A 23,285-nucleotide genomic window follows, 5' to 3' on the forward strand; every position below is an offset into this window, starting at 1 on the left:
CCCGGAAGGCCGAGCTGAAACCCGGAAAAAGGATCAGGAAACGCCAGCAGCACTGCTGCGCCTGCGCACTGGGGCCGGAAGTCAAGGCGGAGAACTGCTTCCGTTTCTGGTTTTGCTCCAGTGTTTGGGTGTTCTGCGCTGCCGCCCAAGATGAACCGATTCTTCGGAAAAGCGAAACCTAAGGCCCCGCCGCCCAGCCTGACTGACTGCATTGGCACGGTGGGCACTTGACCTCGAGTACCCAGGTTCAGGGCCTCTGGCACCCCGGACCCCGCCCACCCCGATTCGCGGCGCCCGCTCCATTCCACTCGCGCTCCCAGGGCCCATTCCACCTCAGCGCTTTCACCCCACCTTTGTTCCTGTTACCCAGGTCATTCCTGACGCCACAAACCATGGACCCCATCGCTTGTCTCGCCTGCTTGCACCCAGCGCGTTCTGATAACCCGCTGCTCTGCCGCCCGCTCTGTCCTTATCGCCTCACCCCAGCCTGCCTTAGATACAGTCACCCTTCCTACTAGGCCAGCCCGTCCCCTTACCCTTTCATCCGTCACCCCCTCCCGCGTCAGAACGCTCAGTTTGATAGCCTAGGTCAACGTCTGTACCCCGTACCTAGCTCTCACTAACACGAAATTCAGAACCCTGGCTTCCCACACTAAAAAGAGCATTAGATCCACGGCCCTAGCCATGATTTCCAGGTACTAGTACATTTCACACACCTTTTGGTTGAGCCCCCAGCCTGACAAGTTTCCAGTTCTTGGGAAATACCTACTCAACCCAGTCAGTCTCAAGTAGTTTTCCTGCCCACACACACTTGAGGGGGACCCTGGGATATTAGAATCTGGGGGCGGAGTGTAGTTTATAAAAGCCCCCATTGTTTCTGACTGGAAATCAACCCCCGTTCCCCACTAGAAATCTTCATCACATTCTCCTTTTTATCTTTTTTCTCCATATTCCTCCTTCTCCTGCCCCTCCTTACATAAGTGTATTGAAATAATTACCACTACCTTTGTTTTGTTTTGTTTTTTTTCTTTTAGGTGGACAGCAGGGCAGAATCCATTGACAAGAAGATTTCTCGACTAGATGCTGAGCTAGTGAAGTATAAGGATCAGATCAAGAAGATGAGAGAGGGTCCTGCAAAGGTAAAGTGGGCTGCAGCTGCAGAAGGTGCTATGACAACTTAGTTTGAGCTCCCGGTGGTAGGGGCTGCTGAGAGATATAGAAGAGATGCTTACAGTCTAGTAAAGAGAAAAAATTTGACCCAGTAGAGAGAAGATACTGATAAAATGTCCAGAAGTATGTACATGGCAATTAGTATATTCTCTTGAGAAGGTGGCTGTGTGGAAGGGAGGGCTTTGCTGTGCTCAGAACAGTGAGTTACCAGGCTGGTCAGGTTAGGTGAGTGTAATAGACTGGTAAGGAGTGGCCTGCTGAGAACTACTGCAGCAGTCATCAAGAGACCAGGGCTCTAACAATAACACCATCATTATCTGTTAGCTCTGACCTTGATAAAGTCAATTTTTTATTTTCCTCTTCTGTTAGGTAAAAACATTGAGTACTGTATTTAAGTATATGGACACTAGATATAAGACTGCCTGTTCTTTCCCAGCCCAGTAATGTATTAACCATGTGGGCCAGGGCAAGTTAGAATAACTGAACCTCAATTTTCCCATCTGTTAAAATGGGGATAATAACTATATTGTTGTTTGAAGATTAACTGTGTGATTCATGTGACCTGAATAGCCCTGTGTCCAGTACAGAAACATTCAGTAAATGTTAGATATTATTGTCATCTGTGAAGTAATCACATCTGCTTTCCCTTCCTCATTAGAAAGGATAAATAAAATGGTTGATGGACAATATAGAAAGGGAAGTGACAAGAGGCTTTTCTTAACCATCTTAGTTGGATGGTATGGAATGAAGAGTGACCTGAGGCAGGAAAGCTTATCTAAGCTCGAGGAGATGAAAGCCAAAACCATGGTGGTAGTCATGAGAATGACATAATAGGAGCCAATTTTAAAGTGAGTTCCGAACTATGCATTAAGACCCAACATATAGAGGAAAGGTAAAGTTGATATAAAGAACCTCATACTCAAGAAATTAGTGGAGCCATTATCAGTAAATCCAAGGTGAGGTCAGTTTGCAGAGTTCAGACATGTTGAGTGTGAATGGATAGGAAGGTATCAACTGGGAAATCTCCCTAAGGCTAGTGGCTATAGAAATTCAGCATGGTTGCAACTGCCAGTAGAGATAATAATGCACAAGGAAAAAGGAACATAGTTCAATACATTGAGATGTGGTATGCAAAGACAGACAAGTAGAGACTTAAAGGCTGCTGGGGGCCTCCCTGGTGGCCTAGGGGTTAAGTCTCAGCGCTATCACCTCTACAGCCTGAGTTCAATCCTCATCCAAGGAGCTTCCTCATATACGGCATAGCACACCTCTCTCTCCTGTATTGCCATCTGCTCCCCTTAGCAGTGTATTTAGTAAATCTGCCTGTTCTGCTCTCCACTCTGTCTCTGATGAATACACACATACACACACCTGCACCCCAGTTCTTCTACACAAAAATAAATTCTAAAAAATTTTTAAATAAATAAAAGACTGCTTGGGAGGTGAAGAATAATCCAGGAGCTACTATGTGTCTGCTACTTTGAAGTAAGAATGAGTAGTTATGCAAGTTTGAGGATTTGAGAGATTTCTTTTGCCATATGTATATTTTCAACTTCTTTTCATTAAAATCTTTTTCTCCCCAGAATATGGTCAAGCAGAAAGCCTTGCGGGTTTTAAAGCAAAAACGGATGTAAGTTATAGATTTAATCTCCTTTCATCTAGTAGTTTTAACCCAAAAAAGGAAATGATCTTCTATTCCTTTGGCTTTTCATACCATCTTATAAACATTCTTGATTTAATTATGCAGTTAGCTGCATTTTCTTTTCCCCTACATCTTAAATAGTATTTGTTACAGCTCTGTCCATCTAAATAGAACTTTTGCTATGATGGATCTGTTCTGTATCTGTGCTGTCCAGTATAGTAACTCAGCCCCTTGTGGCTACTGAGCACTTAAAATGTGGCTAGTCTGACTAAGGAACAAAAGTTTTAATTTAATTTTAACAATTTAAGTAGCCATATATGTGGCTAATGTCTTCTGTATTGGCCCACCCAGATCTATCGACTTTAGTTCTGTTGTACCTTTATATTTTTGTCTGTAAAACCTGAGTATTTCTTCCTGCCCACCAGAATAGATGTAAGGGTCCTTGATTTTTTTTTTTTTTTTTAGGTGATTATGCCCCAGTGTTTGAACAGAAATCAATTAATATCTTTGGTGCTTCCTCCCGTGGACTGTCCAATAGATGATACCCTCTGTAGGGTTACAAAGCTCAGACACAGCTAATAAGGAGTAAGAGGATTGTTGATATCTCTCTTCCTGTTTGAAAAATCACTTTATGAGATATCAGATAACATCTTTCTTCTTCTACATTTGACAAAAATTGGAAAAAATTATAATGCCTAGAATGGTGAGAATGTAAAACTTATCTTGCTTGGTAGCATTGAACTTTTAATTAACTTTTTCAATTTTTTTTTTATTAAACTTTTTTTTAAGTAACAGTTTTTTGTAGAAACTTTGGAAAATATGTAAACATTAATAAAAGAAAAAGAAAAAAGAATTTCTTGTAGAAGTCTTACTACCAGAAATAACCACCTTAACATGGTTACTTCTGGCGTCTTAGTTTCTTTTCTTTGCTTGTGCATGCATGGTATATGTGCATTAGAAGAAAACAAATTGTCTTGTGTGTATATAGGTTATCCTTTTCCACCTAATTTTATATATAAAATTTTATATATAGATTTATATATATATATCCAATCCTTCATTAGTCTGTAATACTATCCAAAAGTATGAATTTGGGAACTTAGACTTTTTAATGGGTTCCTTTGCACCAGGAATTGACCATTTTTCTTCTGGTTAGATAGATGGGTCCCAAATATTGTGTAAAGTACACAGTGACATAAGTTTTTGAGGTAGTATTGGACTTTGTTTAAAAAACAAACATTTTGAGTGCCAGGTCAGTCCATATTATGACAGATGGATTACCTGATTATATATATAAGATTAATAAAATAGAATACCTATCCTCAAGGAGTTGCGTTTACTAGGAAAACAGTTTAGCTATATGCTTGAAGAGCCTTAAAAATAGTCTCACTCTGCCCTAGAATTCAATTTCTGAAAATTTAGCTTAGGAAATAATCTAAAACATTATGAAGTCATATATTAATAAGACTTTGTAGAAGGGGGCCTCCCTGATGGTGCAGGGGTTAAAAACAGTGCTATCAAGCTATTGTCAGTCATTGAAGCTCAGGTTCAATCCCCGGCCAGCCAGGGAGCAACCCGCATGGCACAGCAGTTGCCCGCTGTTCCCCTGCCTGTTCTGCTCCCCATTCTCTCTGGTGAATCTTCTCACCACCCTCCCTCATCTCTGGCTTACACCCCAGTTCTTCTATGCATAAATAAATAAATCTTTAAAAAAAAAAGACTAGTAACATAAAAAACCACAATTGCTGTAATGTTAAGTGGAAAATAGTATTATAACTAAAATAAACATAAAGGAAAAAGACAGAGGACACCAAATGATATTTGTATTAGAGTGAATACATTGTTTTTCCCACTTTTTAAATTTTTTTTAATTATCTTATTTAACATTAGAAATACTTTTTTCCTGAGAATTTCTATGTGAGAGAGGGATGGGACTAAAGAAAAAAAAATTCTATGTGGCTCATACTTTCCATTCTCTTAAAAAGGTATGAGCAGCAGCGGGACAATCTTGCCCAACAGTCATTTAACATGGAACAAGCCAATTATACCATCCAGTCATTGAAGGACACCAAGACCACGGTACCTTACCCCTAAAGTGCCTTTTTCTATGATTTTATTTTATTTTATTTTTGTACTTGAGTTCTTTTCCCATGGTTTTTAAAAGACAGTTTAACCAACATGATTTCTTAAGACATGACATTCTCTCTTACCTTTTTTTAGGTTGATGCTATGAAAGTGGGAGTAAAGGAAATGAAGAAAGCGTACAAGCAAGTGAAAATTGACCAGATTGAGGTGAGGTGAAAATGAGTTTCTGTAAGAATGGGCACTAAGCCATGCAAAAAAATCCTCCTTTTCTGGCACTGGCTCCTTTGTGCACGAGTCATTAGCAAAGGCTTTGCATGGTGTGGGGGTCGGGATTGAGGGAGAATGTGCACTAGTTTCTGATAAGAATCCAAATGAATGTGTATGTGATAGAAAGAGCACAGAAGAGGGATTGAGTCGTGACCTGCCAGGTACTTTCTTTATTGTTGGTACAAGGATCCTAATAATTAGATATGGTTATTAGGAGGATGAAAGAAATGAACTTGTATATCTGCATGAAACCTTGCCTGACACATAATAAGCACCCAGTAAATAAGAACCCAGTTTCCTGTTTGACATCTAGTTTACTTAATGAGTTTTGGTCTGGTGTTGCTGAGATGATGTACATAAATTATTTAACACAGTTCCTGGTGTAACGATGGTTCTCTTTCCTAGTAATCGCTCTTTAGATTTTTAATAATAATGTCATTAGGTCCCTAAAATTAACATCTCTTTTGAGACGGTGTTTTGACTGCGGAGGTGGGCCCTCAGAGCTTGACTCCTCTTGCTCTGTCAGGTGAGCAGCCCAGATGGCAAACAGAGAGAGCAGAGGGAGTGGGTGGTGACTGAGCAGAGGAAAGAGGCTGCTTTTCTGCAAATGTGATGGTGGTCTTTGCTTCTCCCTCTGAGTAGAATTTCTCTATGAGGGCAGAGACCATAGTTGGTGCTCAGAGAAGTATTTGATAAACAAAGAAGAGGCAATTACAGGAGATAAAGTTGTTCTGCCCAATTCAAGCAGTATTTACTGGCTGAGTAACTGCTTACTATGACTTCAGCATTTTACTACCTCTGTATAGGTATTCTCTGGTTCTGCCAGTCTTAGGAAAGAATGAAGGCACTCCTTCCGTCTTCCTTTTTCTCAGTACCCCTCCTTGGGCTACCCAGAGCCATTTCTTTAATTCTCCATCAGTCTCTGCCTACAAGGAGTTAAGCTTATTGATATCTTTCAGGAGATTTACTGCAAAAAATGTTCCATGTATGTCTTACTGGCACCATACTTTCGGTAATGAAATATAGTGACATTGAATTTTTATCTTCTGCTTTTAGGGTTCCTTGTTTTTTAATTAGAACTGTTTAGTATAAACAAAATGGAAACTTTGGTCTTTTGATTTTCTTGTATGTGTCTCTCTCCTTAACCTGTGGTTGTCTATCTCCCTGTCTCATGATCCTTTCTTGGCCCTAATAAATTTGCCCACATGACAGATCCAAGCCCCATCTCTCTCTTTTGGGGGTGGAGGTGTGTCTTTGGCTGGGCTATATCTTTTGAAATTCAGTTGTTTTCCTAAAATATTTTACTAAAAACATTTTCATTGTTTCATGGCTCTCATTTTTCAATTTTATGTGTGCGTTCATGTGTGTGTGTGCATGCATGTGTGTGTGTGCGTGTGTGTGTGTAGAACCCTGTCTCTGTCCTTTTTATTTTTCAGTTTCTGCACATCAAGTTTAGTAATGTTTTGTTTATTTTGCTTCTGTATGTTTGCTTATCCAGAATTGAATCTAATTTTCCATGTAATGATTTTTTTCCTAGAGTCTATCCTAGAGTCGATTGCTAGGATTCCTATTCATAGATGATATTGGAAACTTATCTTGTTATGTAATAGCATAGTACAAACTTGATTTGATTAACTTTTTTTTTTTTCCCACTCATTGTTTGAGCTGTTGTTTCTCTGTATAACAGAATGTTACACATGTAAATATGGTGATTTAGTAGGTGGAAATGCAGAAAAGCAAAGTGTTTCCTTTAAAAAAGTGTTCTCCATTTTACTTTCTAATCTCTTCACCTTATGAAAAGTATACCTCTGATTTGGGGTATAAAAATTCTTGGAAAAGAATTTTCAAATGTTTTGCATTGCTCTAAAAAATTCAAAATAAATAGTACTTATTTAGACCTCTGTTCCCCTTTATGTTGAATTTTTGTTGTTCTGCAGTTCCTAAACACAATTGCAGATATATGGTATTAAGTGCTTAGTGTTACTTACTTGAGTAAATCCTTACAGTAACACTGTGAGGTGTGACTCTCAATAATCCCATTTTACACAGGCCTCCCTGATGGTGCAAGGGGTTAAGTCTCAGCACTATCAAGCTATCAGCAGCCACTGCAACACAAGTTCAATCCCTGGCCAAGTAGCTAACCCACATGGTGCAGCACACCTCTCCTGTCTCGCCTATTGCTCTCCTTAGCAGTATTTCAGTATATCTGCCTGTTCTGCTCCCCTCTCTGTCTCTGGTGAATCCTCTCACCCCCGCACCTCTGGCCTGTACCCCAATTCTTCTACACTAAAATAAAATAAAATTTTTTTAAAAAGGAATTACTCAAACCTGTCCTTTAGAGGAACACCTGCTCAGGTGTTGTCTAAAAATAGTACTGGGGCCTCCCTGGTGGCGCAGCGGTTGAGCGCTGGGTTGTGAAGCTGCCTGCGGCCTCTGCAGCGCCAGTTCAATCCCCGGCTGCTCCCTGGCCACTGGAGGAGGGTCCCACATAGCGCGCAGACCTCTCCTGCCGCCCGCTGCTCCCCTCAGCAATGTACTTCGGTCCTTCTGCCTGCTCTGCTCCCTGCTCTGGCTCTAGTGAATTCTCTCACCCTCCCGCACTTCTGACTGTACCCAGTGCTTTTATAAATAAATAAATAAATCTTTTAAAAAATTTTTAAAAACTAAAAAAAAAATAAAAATAGTACTGGCCAAGGACTGGGGTAAATAGAACTAACAGTTGAGAACTGGCTATGTGCTCATCATTTTATGTACATTAATCTTTTTAAAAGCTGCTTGTTTCTAAGGTTCAGAGGAGAGAGTAGTACATGGGGATAGTTGGAGAAAAATGGTAAGAATGAATAAAAATCTTGTCATGTATTTCTGTAGGATTTACAAGACCAGCTAGAAGATATGATGGAAGATGCAAATGAAATTCAAGAAGCACTGAGTCGTAGTTATGGCACTCCAGAATTAGATGAAGATGACCTAGAAGCAGGTAAGTTATGCGAAAGGCAGGGGCTACATACCTTTCAAGACTGAAAAGAGTGACTACCTGGAACCTCTTCCCAAATGCTGGAAAACATTTTGTTGAGGGTTCCCTGAGAATTCATTTGTGGTGCAGTCTCTGGTCAAAGAACTTGTGCGGCATCAGACTTGCATACTCCACCAGAAACTGAGAAGGACAACCTCTTAAGGAAGGTCCTGGCAAAGACCTGTGCTGACTTGGTGTTCAGTGTCTATACATTCCCTTGCCTACTGTTTCCCTTTTGATTTTTTCTTTATGTATTCCTACTGAGAACTCTCTCTCTGAGAACAATGAAGTAAATCAAAAAATAATAGTTGCTAAATACTTAGTGTGCATCTAGTATATGTTTGGCACTGTGTTTGGTGCTAGAGATTCAGCATTTGAGAATATGAACCCTGCATTCATGAAGCTTCTCTAGCAAGGGTAGGAAGCTACTTATTTCAGGTAATTAACTACAAGAGCTCAAACTATTGAGAAGAAGTATGGTGTAGCATTGAGCACATAGCCAGGAATCTAAACTGGTTGGGAGTAGAGGATAGGCACAGGACCTGGAGGATAATAGAGGCTATTAAGGAAAAATGAGAGGGATTGTTGAGCAGCCTCAGGCAGAGAAGTTTAGAAGCTATTGCTGGAGTCCATTTAAGAGATTATGGCAGGGCCTCCCCGGTGGCGCAGCGGTTGTGCGCTGGGTTGCGAAGCTGCCCGCGGCCTCTGCGGCGCCGGTTCGATCCCCGGCTGCTCCCCGGCCACCAGAGGAGGGTCCCACATGGCGCGCAGACCTCTCCTGCCGCCCGCTGCTCCCCTCAGCAGTGTACTTCGGTCCTTCTGCCTGCTCTGCTCCCCGCTCTGGCTCTGGTGAATTCTCTCACCCTCCCGCGCTTCTGACTGTACCCAGTGCATGTATAAACAAAACAAACAAACAAATAAATAAATCATAAATAAAAATACATGCCTCTTTAAAATAAAAATAAAAAAAAAAAAAAGAGATTATGGCAGCAGAGACTAAGAAACAGAGAGAAGTGGACAGATTGAAGATATTTTTGGAAGTTGAATGATCAAGATTGGCTGTGGAGGGATAGGGAGGTGTCAAGGATATCTGTTAATTTCTAGCATGAGTGACTAGGTAGCTGATAGAACCAACCCATACTAATTATCTGTCATATAATTTCCCTGTCATATTACTGTTTCTTTCTCTCTGCATGTTTGTTTTTGCCTGGAATTTTTTTTTTCCCTAGTCATTTTTTCATTTTTTTGTATTCCCCTCGTTGATTTTCTTCTGTTGAGTCTCTACTTCGGTTGACATTCCTCCTGATCATTTCCAATTCATTTTACCATGGACTTATTTTTAAAGCCTGCTTTCATATCATGGTCACTTACATTTGTTCTTGTGAGAATTTTCTAATATCATCGACTTATTGATAACACTAGAATTTTCTTTTTTTTTTTTTTCAACATGTCACTCTTATTTATTTATTTATTTTTTAATAAATTTTATTGTTATATTCCCCATACAATTGCAGCCCCCCCATTCTGACCCCAATCCCTCCCCTCCCGCCCCCGCCCCCCTAAAAGTGTCTTTGGTTCATAGTTTTTTGTTGATTTTGATTTTCACTTTCTTATAGTTATTCATTTTCCTGGTCCCTTATTTAAGTTTTCTAGATTTCTGCTATGAGTGAGACCATCCGGTATTTTTCTTTTTCTTTTTGGCTTATTTCGCTGAGCATGATCCCTTCCAGCGCCATCCATGTTGCTGCAAATTGCATGTGTTTATCTTTTTTGAATGCTGAGTAATATTCCATGGTATATATGTACCACATCTTCTTGATCCAGTCATCTATTTTTGGGCATTTGGGTTGTTTCCAAAGCTTAGCTATTGTAAACAGTGCTGCTATAAACATAGGGGTGCAGGTGTTCTTTGGAATTGATGTTTCTGTGTCCTTTGGGTAAATACCTAGGAGTGGAATTGCTGGATCCTATGGAAGCTCTATGTTTAGTAGGTCCAGAAATCTCCACACAGCTTTCCACAGTGGTTGGACCAGTTTGCACTCCCACCAACAGTGCAGAAGAGTTCCTTTTTCTCCACACCCTCGCCAACATTTGTTGTTGCTAGTTTTTTTAATATGTGCCATTCTCACTGGTGTAAGATGGTATCTCATGGTAGTTTTGATTTGCATTTCCCTGATGACAAGTGATGTTGAACATTTTTTCATATGCCTGTTGGCCATTTGCATTTCCTCTTCAGAGAAGTTTCTTTTTAGCTCTTCTGCCCATTTTTTAACTGGATTATTTTCTTTGTTGTTGTTGATTCTCATCAGCTCTTTGCAGATTTTTGTGATCAGTCCTTTATCATTAGTGTTGGGTGCAAAAATGTTCTCCCAGTTGGTGGGGTTTCTCTTTGTTTTTGTTATTGTCTCTTTTGCTGTGCAAAAGCTCTTTAATTTGATGTAGTCCCAGCTGTTTATCTTTGCCTTCACTATCACTGCTTTGGGTGATGTGTCTGTAAAGATGTCTTTGATGTGCAAATCACGTAGTGTTTCGCCTATATTTCCTTCTATATATTTTATGGTTTCAGGTCTTATGTCTAGTTCTTTAATCCATTTTGAGTTGATTTTTGTGTATGGTGTGAGGTAGTGGTCAAGCTTCATTCTTTTGCATGTAGCGACCCAGTTTTCCCAGCACCATTTATTGAACAAACTTTCTTTGCTCCAATGCATATTCTTTGCTCCTTTGTCAAAGATTAGTTGACCATAAATCTGTGGGTTTATTTCTGGATTTTCTATTCGATTCCATTGGTCTGTATGTCTGTTCTTGTTCCAATACCATGCAGTTTTGATGATTATGGCTTTGTAGTATAGTTTGAAGTCTGGGAGTGTGATGCCTCCATTCCCTTCTTTTTTTTTCAGGAGAGCTTTGGCTATTCGGGGTTTTTTGTGATTCCATATGAATTTCATCAATAATTGTTCTATTTCTTTGAAGAATGACATTGAAATTTTGATTGGAATAGCATTGAATCTGTATATTGCTTTTGGAAGGATGGCCATTTTAATAATGTTTATTCTTCCAATCCATGAGCAGGGGATGTCTCTCCATTTCTTTGTGTCTTCTTCTATTTCTTTTAACAGTGTTTTATAGTTTTCTTTGTATAGGTCCTTTACCTCTTTTGTTAGATTTATTCCCAAATATTTGATTTTTTTTGTTTCAATAACAAAAGGGATGGTTTTTTTTATTTCTTCTTCTTCAGATTTATTGTTTGTGTATAGGAAGGCTACTGACTTTTGCGTGTTGATTTTGTATCCTGCCACTTTACTGAACTGATTGATGAGTTGAATTAGCTTTTCTGTGGAGTTTTTGGGGTTCTCTATGTATAATATCATATCGTCTGCAAATAGTGATAGTTTGACTTCTTCTTTTCCTATTTGGATTCCTTGGATGTCTTTCTTTTGTCTTATTGCCCTGGCTAGGACTTCCAGTATTATATTGAAAAGCAGTGGTGAGAGTGGACATCCTTGTCTTGTTCCAGATCTTAATGGAATTGCTTTCAGCTTTTCACCATTGAGAATGATACTGGCTGTTGGCTTGTCATAGATGGCCTTTATGATGTTGAGGTATGTTCCTTGTATCCCAAGAATTTCAAGGGCTTTTATCATGAATGGGTGTTGCACTTTGTCGAAAGCTTTCTCAGCATCTATTGATATTATCATATGGTTTTTATATTTCTTTTTGTTGATGTGTTGGATAACGTTGATTGATTTTCGGATGTTAAACCATCTTTGTGTCCCTGGAATGAATCCTACTTGGTCGTGGTGAATTATCTTATGGATACATTGTTGGATTCTGATAGCTAAAATTTTATTGAGGATTTTTGCATCAGTGTTCATTAGGGAGATTGGCCTGTAGTTTTCCTTTTTTGTGTTGTCCTTGTTCGGTTTTGGTATTAGTGTAATGTTGGCTTCATAAAACGTGTTTGGTATTGTCCCTTCCTTCTCAATTTTTTGGAAGAGTTTGTGAAGGATAGGCACTAATTCGTCTCTGAATGTTTGGTAGAATTCATTTGTAAATCCATCAGGTCCTGGGCTTTTGTTTTTGGGGAGGTTTTTGATTACCATTTCAATTTCGCTAATTGTAATTGGTCTGTTTAGGTGTTCTATTTCTTCTTTATCTAGCTTTGGGTGATTGTAGAGTTGTAGGAATTTGTCCATCTCCTCTAGATTGTTAAACTTCTTTCCATATAACTGTCCATAGTAGTTACTGATTATTCTTTTGATATCTGCTGTGTCCGTTGTGATTTCTCCTCTTTCATTGATGATCCTGTTTATTTGTGCTTTCTCCCTTTTTTCCTTTGTGAGCCTGGCTAGGGGTTTGTCTATTTTATTGATTTTTTCAAAGAACCAGCTCTTGGTTTCATTGATCTTTTGGATTGTTTTTTTAGTTTCAATTTCATTTATTTCTGCTTTGGTTTTTATTATTTCTTTTCTTCTACTGGTTTTGGGGTTTTTTTGTTGTTCTTTTTCTAGATCTTTGAGCTTCGAGATTAGGTTGTTTCTTTGCGTTCTTTCTTGTTTCTTGATGTGAGCTTCTATTGCTATATATTTTCCTCTTATTACTGCTTTTGCTGCATCCCATACATTTAGGATATTGGTGTCCTCCTTGTCGTTCAATTCAAAAAATTTTTTAATTTCTTCTTTGATCTCCTCATTAGTCCAATGGTCTTCCAGTAGTGTGGTTTTTAATCTCCATGAGGTAGGAAAGTTCCTTGCCTTCTTTTTATGGTTTATTTCTGATAACACTAGAATTTTCTAACGAATACTATGACCTTACAAGACCTATGGAAAATCGTTGTTTGTTTTATTTTAATTTTCATAGATTTTCACACATCAGTTTTCTTAAATATCTTAATGATCATCTTCTCTCTTGAAAATAGAAATTAATAATCCCTTCACTTGTTTTTAAATTTTCATCTTATTACAAATAATTTAGATAAGTGGTATGAACATTAACTCCCAGTTTTCTTGCTTACATTTTTGTGAAATATTGACTCAATCTCAGAGTTGGATGCACTGGGTGATGAGCTTCTGGCTGATGAAGATAGTTCTTACTTGGATGAAGCAGCATCTGCACCTGCAATTCCAGAGGGTGTTCCCACTGACACAAAGAATAAGGTGAAAACTTTTTGTGTTTATATTTTTCTATGCAGAATGGTAAAGGTTTTACACCTAATTACTAGTCTGGGAATCTGAAAGTCTTATAACAAGGAAAGACCATTTCTGTTATTATTTCAGGAATCCTTGAAAGCCCAGTTGTCCTGCATTGGACCATGGCCAGGCTGCATAAGTGTCACTGAGGCTCAGGAATGTTTTTATGTAATGATAGTTTGAACTTGCACTGGGTGCCATTTACAAGTTTTAAACATTTCCTGGGAAAGCAACAGCAGTATATGCATGAAGCATACTGGCCAGCAGTGAAAAGAAAGTTTCACTTCACACACCTGGTTAATTACAGGGTAAATTTTTTAAGCCAGGGATTAATAATTTAAATAGAAAACTTGATGTAAGTCCTCCTTGGTGGTGCACGGGGTTAAATGCAACCTTACATTTGTATTCGCAGCCACTGCAGCACGAATTCGATCCCTGGCCAGGGAGCTACCCACATGGCGCAGCAGACCTTTCCTGTCTCACCCGCTGCTCCCCTCAGCAGTGTATTTCAGTCAGGCTGCCTGTTCTCGCCCCACTCTGTCTCTAGTAGGTCCTCTCACCCCCCACACCTCTGGCCTGTACCCCGTTCTTGTATGCATCAATAAATAAATCTATTTTTTTATTTTTTTTAAGATTTATTTTATTTTTATACAAGAGCTAGGTTACAGGCCAGAGTGCAGGAGGGTGAGAGGATTCACCAGAGTCAGAGCAGGGAACAGAACAGGCAGACGGACCAAAAACACTGCTGAGGGGAGCAGCGGGCAAAACAGGACAGGTTGGCTGTGCCATGTGGGTTAGTCCCTGGCCAAGGATCAAACTCAGGCCACTTTGCCATGGGAGGGCTACCAGGGAGGCCCAGATTTTGGTTTTCATTGATTGAACACTTAGAAGTAACTTTTCGCTACTAATTATTTTAATCATTTTTTTTTTTTTTATCAGTTGAAAAGAGTGTCACTAAAACATTGCTTTCTTTCCACAGGATGGTGTCCTGGTGGATGAATTTGGATTGCCACAGATTCCTGCATCATAGACTTGGGTGATTCAAGTACATTGTGTAAAATAAATGCATATTCTGGGACTAGGAAATATTTATCTTTCCAGATTTACCATAACAGATTTAGATTGCTTTCCTTTCTTTGAAGGAAAGATTAATCACATTGTTCTTTTACTTTGTTCCGTTAAGAAACTTGGCACTTGGGGGCTGTTTTCTTCATACTAAACTTTTATTACTGTTTGCTTATGAAAGACTAACTTAAAAGTATCAGTGACTCTATTAGGCTAGTTTTCATTCATTAATGGTAATTTGAAATAAAACCAAGGAAATGGGAGTCTTGAAATTCAGTGACAGTATAACACCACATTCTCTCATTGATCTGATAAATTGACAAGACAAAGATGAGATAACTGGGACTGTTCATATTATGATTCAAAACCATTTTCTATTGTGGTATTATAGGTTGGTTAAAGTGATAGCTTTTTTCTGATGGGTTTGTTGTCTTGTGAGTAAATCATTACTGTGTCCAGTGTTGGAATGGAATTATCACTACTATATCATGAGTGGATATTTTGATTCTCTGGTTTCCTCAGTATTACAGCCTGACTTGTAATCAGTAATGAATATTTCTTGATATTTAATGTATAGGACATTTATTTATACTCAATAAATATTTTTCAAAAGGATATAATTTTAATAATATTACTTCAGCCTAAAACCTCCATTATGGAAATCAAATCGAATACAATTTTAACGTCAATTCAGCCTAAAAACTCCAATATAGTTTTAACTGGTGGCATTGTGATATAGAGAAAAGAGCAAGGAACAGTCCAGTTATCAGATGGTCTCTCATCATCTAATAACTTTAAAGTATCCTTTTCCTCTTCATTTGTATTTCCTTTTTAGTGAAGTTATACTTGACTATGCTTTTGTGAAGAATAATTGAGGTAGTGGTCTTGAGTACTCATTAACTGCAATGTGCTATTCTCGTGTGAGGGAATATTAACAATGAAAAAGCAGGGGCTTCTCTCTTTTCTTGAAAGTTATCTGAAGTCCTCAAGCAGTTCCAGAATCCTGCTTGATTTCAGGTTCTTTAATGGTCCTGTCCTCCTTCCCTCACTCAGTCTCTCACCAACAACACTCCCTCCTCCCGCCTTGCTGCATCTCTCACATGGCATTTGTGTCAGCCTTTCATGTGTCAGCAGATGAACCCAATAAACATTTATTGAACACCAGATTTATAGAGTCTATACGAACCCAAGACTAACCAGAATAATCACAGTTCCTCTTGAAAATTCACTTCTAGGGCCTCCCCGGTGGTGCAGTGGTTGAGCGCTGGGTTGCGAAGCTGCCCGCAGCCTCTGCAGCACCAGTTCAATCCCCAGCTGCTCCCCAGCCACCGGAGGAGGGTCCCACATGGCGCGCAGACCTCTTCTGCCACCCGCTGCTCCCCTCAGCAGTGTACTTTGGTCCTTCTGCCTGTTCTGCTCCCCGCTCTGCATCTGGTGAATTCGCTCACCCTCCCGCGCTTCTGACTGTACCCAGTGCTTGCATAAATAAATAAATAAATCTTTAAAAACAAAACAAAACAAAAAAATTCACTTCTAGTTATAGATAAGGATTAAACATGTATATAACCCTTTCCCAGCCCCACTACCTCACCCTTCCAAGTATTCAATGGGAGAAAACATTTTAGTATTCATCAATATCTTGAAACCTTCCTTGGATTCTCCACAAGAGCTCACTCAACCTTACTTTTTTTTTTTTTTTAAGATTTATGTATTTATGCATACAAGAACTGGGGTACAAGCCAGAGGTTTGGCGGGGTGAGAAGATTCACCAGAGACAGTGGGGAACAGAATAGTCAAATTGACCGAAATACACTGCTGAGGGGAGCAGCAGGAGAGACAGGAGAGGTCTGCTGTGCCATGTGGGTAGCCCCCTGGTTGGGGCTCGAACTCGTGCTGCAGCGGCTGCACAGCTTCATAGGTTGCGTCTTAACCCCCTGCATCACCAGGGAGGCTCTCACTCAACCCTTTAAATATTTCTTTTAGTTCCAGTCTTGAGCTCTTCACCCTTCATTCTTCTTGAGATGACTTATACCCATGATTTTAACTAATACCTATATATCAATGACTCAGAATAACTATCACTAGGGAAATAGCCAGCATGATGTCGGTAAAGACAATAATCTTACCTTCTCTATATGTTTACAACCAAATTACAACTAAAAAAAACAATAACCCTTAAATGACAAACAAATGACTACTGCATGCATCAAGAGCGGAAGTATGGTGAAAAGGAGTAGGAAAATCTAATTAGACTGTATGGAGCAATACTGGGGCAGTACAACCCATAAAGGAAAGGGGTGATTGCTACTGGAGCCAAAAGTGCAGGGAGGTGAGAGGATTCACCAGAGACAAGTAGGGAGCAGAACACGCAGATTTACTGAAACACACTGCTGAGGGGAGCAGCAGGTGGGACAGGAGAGGTCTGCTACGCCATATGGGTCAGCTCCCTGGCCAGCGGGAAACAAACTCATGCTGCAGTGGCTGGTGATAGCTTGATAGCACTGTCTTTAACGCCTGTGCCACCACAGAGGCCCTCAAATTGTTTTTAAAAATACAAGAAGGAAAGCTCTCGAATACATTTTATGATGCCAACATAACCTTAATACCAAAACCAGACAAAGAGCATAAGAAAATTATAGCCCAGTATTCTTGATGAACAATTGATGCAAAATTTTTCAACAAAGTATCAGCAAATCAAATTCAACAGCATATCATAAATAACTACACACCATGATCAAGTAGGACTCATCCCAGGGATATAAGGATGGTTTAATAGACATAAATTATTGGGAATGTGAACTTGTGAAACCATCATGGAAAGCAGTTTTAATTTAACTTAAAAAAATAAAAATAGAAATACCATACAATAATTCAGCAATCCCAGACCTCCCTGGTGGCATAGGGGAGTGCTATCACCACTACTGCCTCAGTTCAGCCCCAGGGAACTAACCCACATATGGCACAGTGGACCTCTCCTGTCTCACCCGCTGCTTCCCTTGCAGTATATTTCAGTAGATCTGCCTGTTCTGCTCCCCACTCTGTCTCTGGTGAATCCTCTCACCCCTTGCATCAATGGCCTACACCTCAGTTCTTCTATGCATAAATAAATAATCTTTTAAAAAAAAACAAGACAGCATTCCCACTCTTGGGCATATATCCACACATCATACCATCAACAACAAAAAGCCCATATGCTCTACAAGACGCACAGCAACATTATTTACAATTGCTAGGACATAGAAGCAGTAAATCTTCAATGGACAAATGGGTCAAAAAGATTTGGTACATAAATTCCATGGAAGACTACATAGCCCCAAGGAAAGATGAAAGGCAGTGCCTCCCTGGTGGCACAGGGGGTTAAGATGCAACCTATGAAGCTGTCCACAGCCACTGCAGTATGAGTTTGATCCCCGGCCAGGGAGCTACCCACATGGCACAGCAGACCTCTCCTGACTTGCCTGCCGCTCCCCTCAGCAGTGTACTTCGGTCAATCTGCCTGTTCTGTTCCCCCTCTGTGTCTGGTGAATCCTCTCACCCCCCACAACTCTGGCCTGTACCCCAGCTCTTGTATGCATAAATAAATAAATCTTTTTTTTTTAAATGAAATGCAGCCATTTTCAACAAAAATGGAATTTGAAAAATTAAATGAAGCAAATCAAGTCAGAATAACAGAAACAACTATCGGACATTCATATAAAAGACAATTCAACAATATAAAGCACTTTCAAAAACCACTGGACATCAACAAATATCCCAAGGGCTCTGAGGTTAGGAGAGGGGCCAGGGAAAGGGACAAGGGATATCAGGGGATAGAAAGAATGAAGGTGGGAGTGGGGGGGTAGGAATGAGATACATCACACCTGTTGGCATGGGAAAAGTTTGGAAGTTGTAATGTTATATCTCAAATATCCCTCAGATCTGTCCTCTCCATATTTGTTGTTTTTCTAGTCCCAGGCCACCACCATCATATGCATTAATGTGATAGAGAAAAGAATGTAAGTGCTTTACCCACTTCTGTTCTTACTCCCCCACACGAACACTTCCCTGGGATCAAGACAAATCTGTTTTGTTTTTTTTTTTAAGACTTATTTATATAAGAACCGGGGTAAGATGCGCAGGAGGGTGAGAGGATTCACCAGAGACAGAGCAGGGAACAGAACAGGCAGACTGATGAAGCACACTGCTGAGGGGAGCAGTGGGCGAGACAGGAGAGGTCTGCTGTGCCATGTGGGATTCTCCTCGGCCGGCCGGGATAGAACCCGCGCTGCAGAGGCTGAGGACAGCTTCACAGTGCAGTGCTAAACCGCCTGCACCCAAGAGAGACCCAAGATAAATCTTTAAGTGTAAAACAGATGCCACTTCTTTGCTTAGAGCCTTTCAATAACTTCCTATTGTTTTTGGGACAAAATCCATCCTCACAACCTGCAGGTGAACCTTGTAATCACTGTGATCTCCTTACCTACCTCTCCTATTTTATATTGTGCCACTTTTCTTGCTATTCTCCAGCAAATATTTCAGTATCTTGAACTTTTAATTCTTTCCCTCCTCATAGGTGTTGCACATGCCCTTTCCTCTGATTCTAAACATGACTCGCTCCTTTCTCATCTTTCATTTCTTCTCAAAGAAGCTTGTCCAACTTTACTGGAGCAGATACTAAGAAGTTATTGCTGTTACTGTTTTTTTAAAAAGATTTATTTATTTATTTATGCATACAAAAACTGGGGTGTAGGGCCTCCCGGGTGGCTCAAGGGGTTAAGCATAGCACTGTGAAGCTATCTGCAACCTCTGCAGCACGAGTTTGATCCCCAGCCAGCCAGGGAGCTACCCATATGGCACAGCAGACCTCTCCTGTCTCACCTGCTACTCCCTTCAGCAGTGTATTTCACTCAATGTGCCTGTTCTGTTCCCCACTCTGTCTCTGGTGAATCCTCTCACCCCCCAAACCTCTGGCCAGTACCCCAGTTCTTGTATGCATAAATAAATCTTTTTTTTTTTTAAAAAAAAAGGGGCCTCCCAGATGGCGCAGTGGTTGAGCGCTGTGTTGCGAAGCTGCCCGCAGCCTCTGCAGCGCCGGTTCGATCCCCAGCCACCAGGCGAGGGTCCCACATGGCGCGCAGACCTCTCCTGCTGCCCGCTGCTCCCCTCAGCAGTGTATTTCGTCAGTCTGCCTGCTCTGCTCTCCACTCTGACTCTGATGAATTCTCTCACCCTCCCGCGCTTCTGACTGTACCCAGTGCTTGTATAAATAAATAAATAAGTAAATTTAAAAAAAAAAAAAACTGGGGTATAAGCCAGAGGTGCGGTGGGTGAGAGAATTCACCAGAGAGAGTGGCAAGCAGAACAGGCAGAGCTACTGAAATACTGAATACACTGCTGAGGAGAGCAGCGGGTGAGGCAGGAGAGGTCTGCTGTGCCATGTGGGTTGCTCCCTGGCCAGCCAAATACTGCAGTGACTGGCAATAGCTTGATAGCGCTGTCTTTAACCCACCACGCCACCAGGGAGGCCCCTATTTTTTTTATATAATACTATAATTTGTAATTACTTTAAAATTATTAATTTGTAAATAAAAATTATTTAGTTTTTCTCTCCCCCAGAGGACAGTGCACTTTCTGAGAATAGGGACCATGTTTGCCCTTTTTAACCATTTACCTCAGGCACATATGACAATGCCTAAGCCACGTGTATGCATTAAAGGGTACGTGAGTGAATAAATCTATTTTGTGTTCTTGCAGCAGCCTGGGCCAATGAATTACTTTACAAATGCATATGCTTTACACTTAAATATTGTGCTCTATTTCATAATGCAAATGTCATGGTATAGTTCAGGCAGAACTATGTTCTATAGAATTAAAATTTTTCCCTTAGAATTGCTCTTTCAATGTCCGGTATCTTACAATTATCATTTATTCTTCAACACAACTATGTGTACTATGAACCATTTCTCAAAGAAAATTGGAAGACTGACAGTGTATATATATTTGATTTGAGATTTGCTTCTCAGTGGAGGAGAGATTGTATCGAAGAATGGACAGGGATTGGTGCCACACTTCCTGTTAGGATTTTTCTTCCCACTCTTGGTAATAATGATTGAATAAGTTAGGCTGGGGCGGGGGGCTCTCTGGTGGCGCAAGAGGTTAAGACTCAACCTATGAAGCTGTGCGCAGCCACTGCAGCATGAGTTCAATTCCCTGGCCAGCCGGGAAGGTGATCCACTAGGCTCAGCAGACCTCTAACTCGCCCGCTGCTCCCCTTGGCAGTGTATTTCAGTTAGTCTGCCTGTTCTGCTCCCCACTCTGTCTCTGGTGACCCCTCTCACCCCCCACAACTCTGGCCTGTACCCCAGTTCTTGTATGCATAAATAAATCTTTTAAAAAAAAGTTAGAGTGGGGGAAATACTCTATTAATTATTATGATTGCCTTATTTAGGCTATGGCAATAACATTTTGGGTGGAGGTATGACTTCTCCTTGAAGGGAGTGTTCACTTTGTAAGTCACCTCAGGAAAGCCTTGGGCAGAGAGGGAAGGAGGAAAGGATTTCTTCTAGTTTCTGGTTTCAGAGGGTTGGTGAGAAGCTTCCTAGAGATTTCCCTGTGTAAGGACTGAGTCAACACCTTGCCACTTGTAAGACATGAACCCCTAAATCCAGAAACAGTTGTCAGTGGAGACTTGATGTGAAATCTGAGCTCTTAGGAGTTTTATTGTCCATTACAATGTCAATTATAAACAGCTCTCTAAATTGGCCTTTGTAATCCTCAAGTCTTCATTAAAATTGTGTTAAATATCACAGCTGGCTTTTGCTGTGCTTTGGAGAATTAAGGAAGGTAACTATCAGTATTTGAAACCCAGTCCTATGAGGCAATGTGCAGCCGAGATGTTGGATTGAGGTAGGTTATTATGCTCAGAATGAACTTTTGATTTTCTGTGGGATTAGGCAATAAAAAGGAATTGTTATCCCTAAGACCAATGATGTCTGTGACATCTTGGCTATATTTTTAACTTCTGGAATAACAAAGATCTTATCTTATTTTAAAAAGCTGCATTTCTTTAATATTGAGGCCTTCTCATCATTTATTGCCCATTTATTTTTCCACTAATTGCCTTTAGGCCTTTTTCCATGAGCAAAACAAATAACACTCAACATATTTATTTTACAAATATAAAAGTAATTCAAGGTTTATTTTACATGGATAAGTTAATCCCCCTATAAAAGACTATGTGGCACTCCATACTTGAGTACTTGGTATAATGTAATTACAGTCTTTATGATACACACAACCCCCACTCTGGCATCAGATACAAAGGTGCCATATAAAGTACAATTGCCGGGCATCCCTGGTGTCTCAGGGGTTAAAGACAGCACAGCACAATCAAGCTGTCACCAGCTACTGCAGCATGTGTTCCATCCCAGGCCAGGGAGCTGACCCACATGGCGCAGCAGACCCCTCCTGCAGCAGATCTCTCCTATCTCTACCACTGCTCCCCTCAGCAGTGTGTTTCAGTACATCTGCCTGTTCTGCTCCCCACTCTGTCTCTGGTGAATGTGCTCACCCTCCCCCCCGACCTCTGGCTTACACCCCAGTTCTTGTATGCATAAACAAATAAATCTTCTTTTTAAAAAAGTACAATTTCCATTTTATTTTTTCCCAGCAGACAGTTTTTCTGCAGTCCTTAATGTCGCAGTAAAATTGAATAAGGTTGAAAACTAAGCCCCCAATCCTGTCTCAGCAGTCAGGTTTGGGAGGCTGGACTAGATAATGCAGTGAATAAGGCTGCCTTGGAGACAAGGCAATAAAACCTACCACCATGACCAGAAAAACCTGCCCGGCTCCAGGAATGCAGAAGCAGAGGCCAGAACATGTTTCTGTGTCAAAGACCAGCGCCAGAGACCAGACATCCCAGCAGATAACTGGTGCAAACTGGCGCCCCAAGTTAGAAAGCCCACGAAGACAAGGAGTATAAAAGACGGCCTTAAATCCTCTTTAGGGTGCAGACTTCTCCCATCTCACCCGCTGCTTCTCTTAGCAATGCATCTCAACAAATCCACCTGTTCTGTTCTCCACTGTTTCTGGTAAATTCTTTCACCCGCCCCAACCCCCAACCCCCAGCCTCCTGCCTCATCCTGATCTTCGCCCCACAACACTTAATAACTTAGCTCATTTATACGGATCTTGGCACAGCTCGTGAGGCAGCACCGCAGGTCTAAAATTGGGGTGTTCCGTCCTTCCCAGCTTCCCAAGAACAATTCTTGACTACCTTGCCGTGAATGCCACAACTCCCGCAGTAAAGGTACATACAGCTTGGGAAGCATCTACACACAAGGGCAACAGCTGGGGTACAAACAGGCTGAAAGTGGTCCCCGCCCTTTTAGGCACGACCAAGTAATTCTTTTCTTGGTCATCTTGGAAGCAAGGACCCGAGAGAACACACACTGAAACTCCATGCTTTGAGCTATCATGGACTCCCTCATGTTGAAGTATCTACCTGTATTTCTTTTATTGTCATCTGCCCAAAGTGCTTTCTAACTGATTTGTAGGAGCTCATTGTATATTACCCTCTAGAGTTTGTTTTAGAGATATTTCCGCCCAGATAATTTTGACGACTTGGGTGGTTTATTTTTTAAACTCCAAGCTGAACTACTCCAGGAAGGGGACGTCTGAAGTGACTCCAGAAAACCAAGTGAAGTCGGTTGGGTGGCAGGGCATAACGGCAGCAGGAAATCGTGAATCTCAAAAAAGGAAATTTGTGACAGCGCCAATCGCTGTTCAGACCCGCTATCCTCGTCGCTTTCCTCCTCCGTCAGGCTATCCTCTGGCGCGTCTGTCTGACGTCACGAACGCGCAAGTGACTCAGACCGCG

At 40.8% G+C, this 23,285-nt stretch overlaps 1 protein-coding gene across 1 annotated transcript; it reads left to right on the forward strand.

The window, feature by feature from the left end:
• The first annotated feature begins 12 nt into the window (after positions 1-12).
• Positions 13-15,043, forward strand: CHMP5 (charged multivesicular body protein 5). Its single transcript, XM_037492494.2, has 8 exons — positions 13-219; positions 1,035-1,139; positions 2,754-2,800; positions 4,798-4,891; positions 5,033-5,104; positions 8,033-8,141; positions 13,218-13,330; positions 14,343-15,043. The coding sequence occupies exons 1-8, from the start codon at positions 151-153 to the stop codon at positions 14,391-14,393; spliced, it is 660 nt and encodes a 219-aa protein (XP_037348391.1). The 5' UTR covers positions 13-150; the 3' UTR covers positions 14,394-15,043.
• The last annotated feature ends 8,242 nt before the right edge of the window (positions 15,044-23,285 follow it).

Source organism: Talpa occidentalis, unplaced genomic scaffold, assembly GCF_014898055.3.
Source record: "Talpa occidentalis isolate TD23 unplaced genomic scaffold, MPIMG_talOcc4v2.1 talOcc4.7, whole genome shotgun sequence".
Classification (NCBI taxonomy): domain Eukaryota; kingdom Metazoa; phylum Chordata; class Mammalia; order Eulipotyphla; family Talpidae; genus Talpa; species Talpa occidentalis.

Coding starts and splice junctions, on each gene's coding strand:
- CHMP5 (XM_037492494.2), top strand. CDS start 151: ATGAACCGATTCTTCGGAAAAGCGAAACCTAAGGCCCCGCCGCCCAGC. Junction 2,801..4,797: donor GTTTTAAAGCAAAAACGGAT/GTAAGTTATAGA, acceptor TCTCTTAAAAAG/GTATGAGCAGCAGCGGGACA. Junction 4,892..5,032: donor TGAAGGACACCAAGACCACG/GTACCTTACCCC, acceptor ACCTTTTTTTAG/GTTGATGCTATGAAAGTGGG.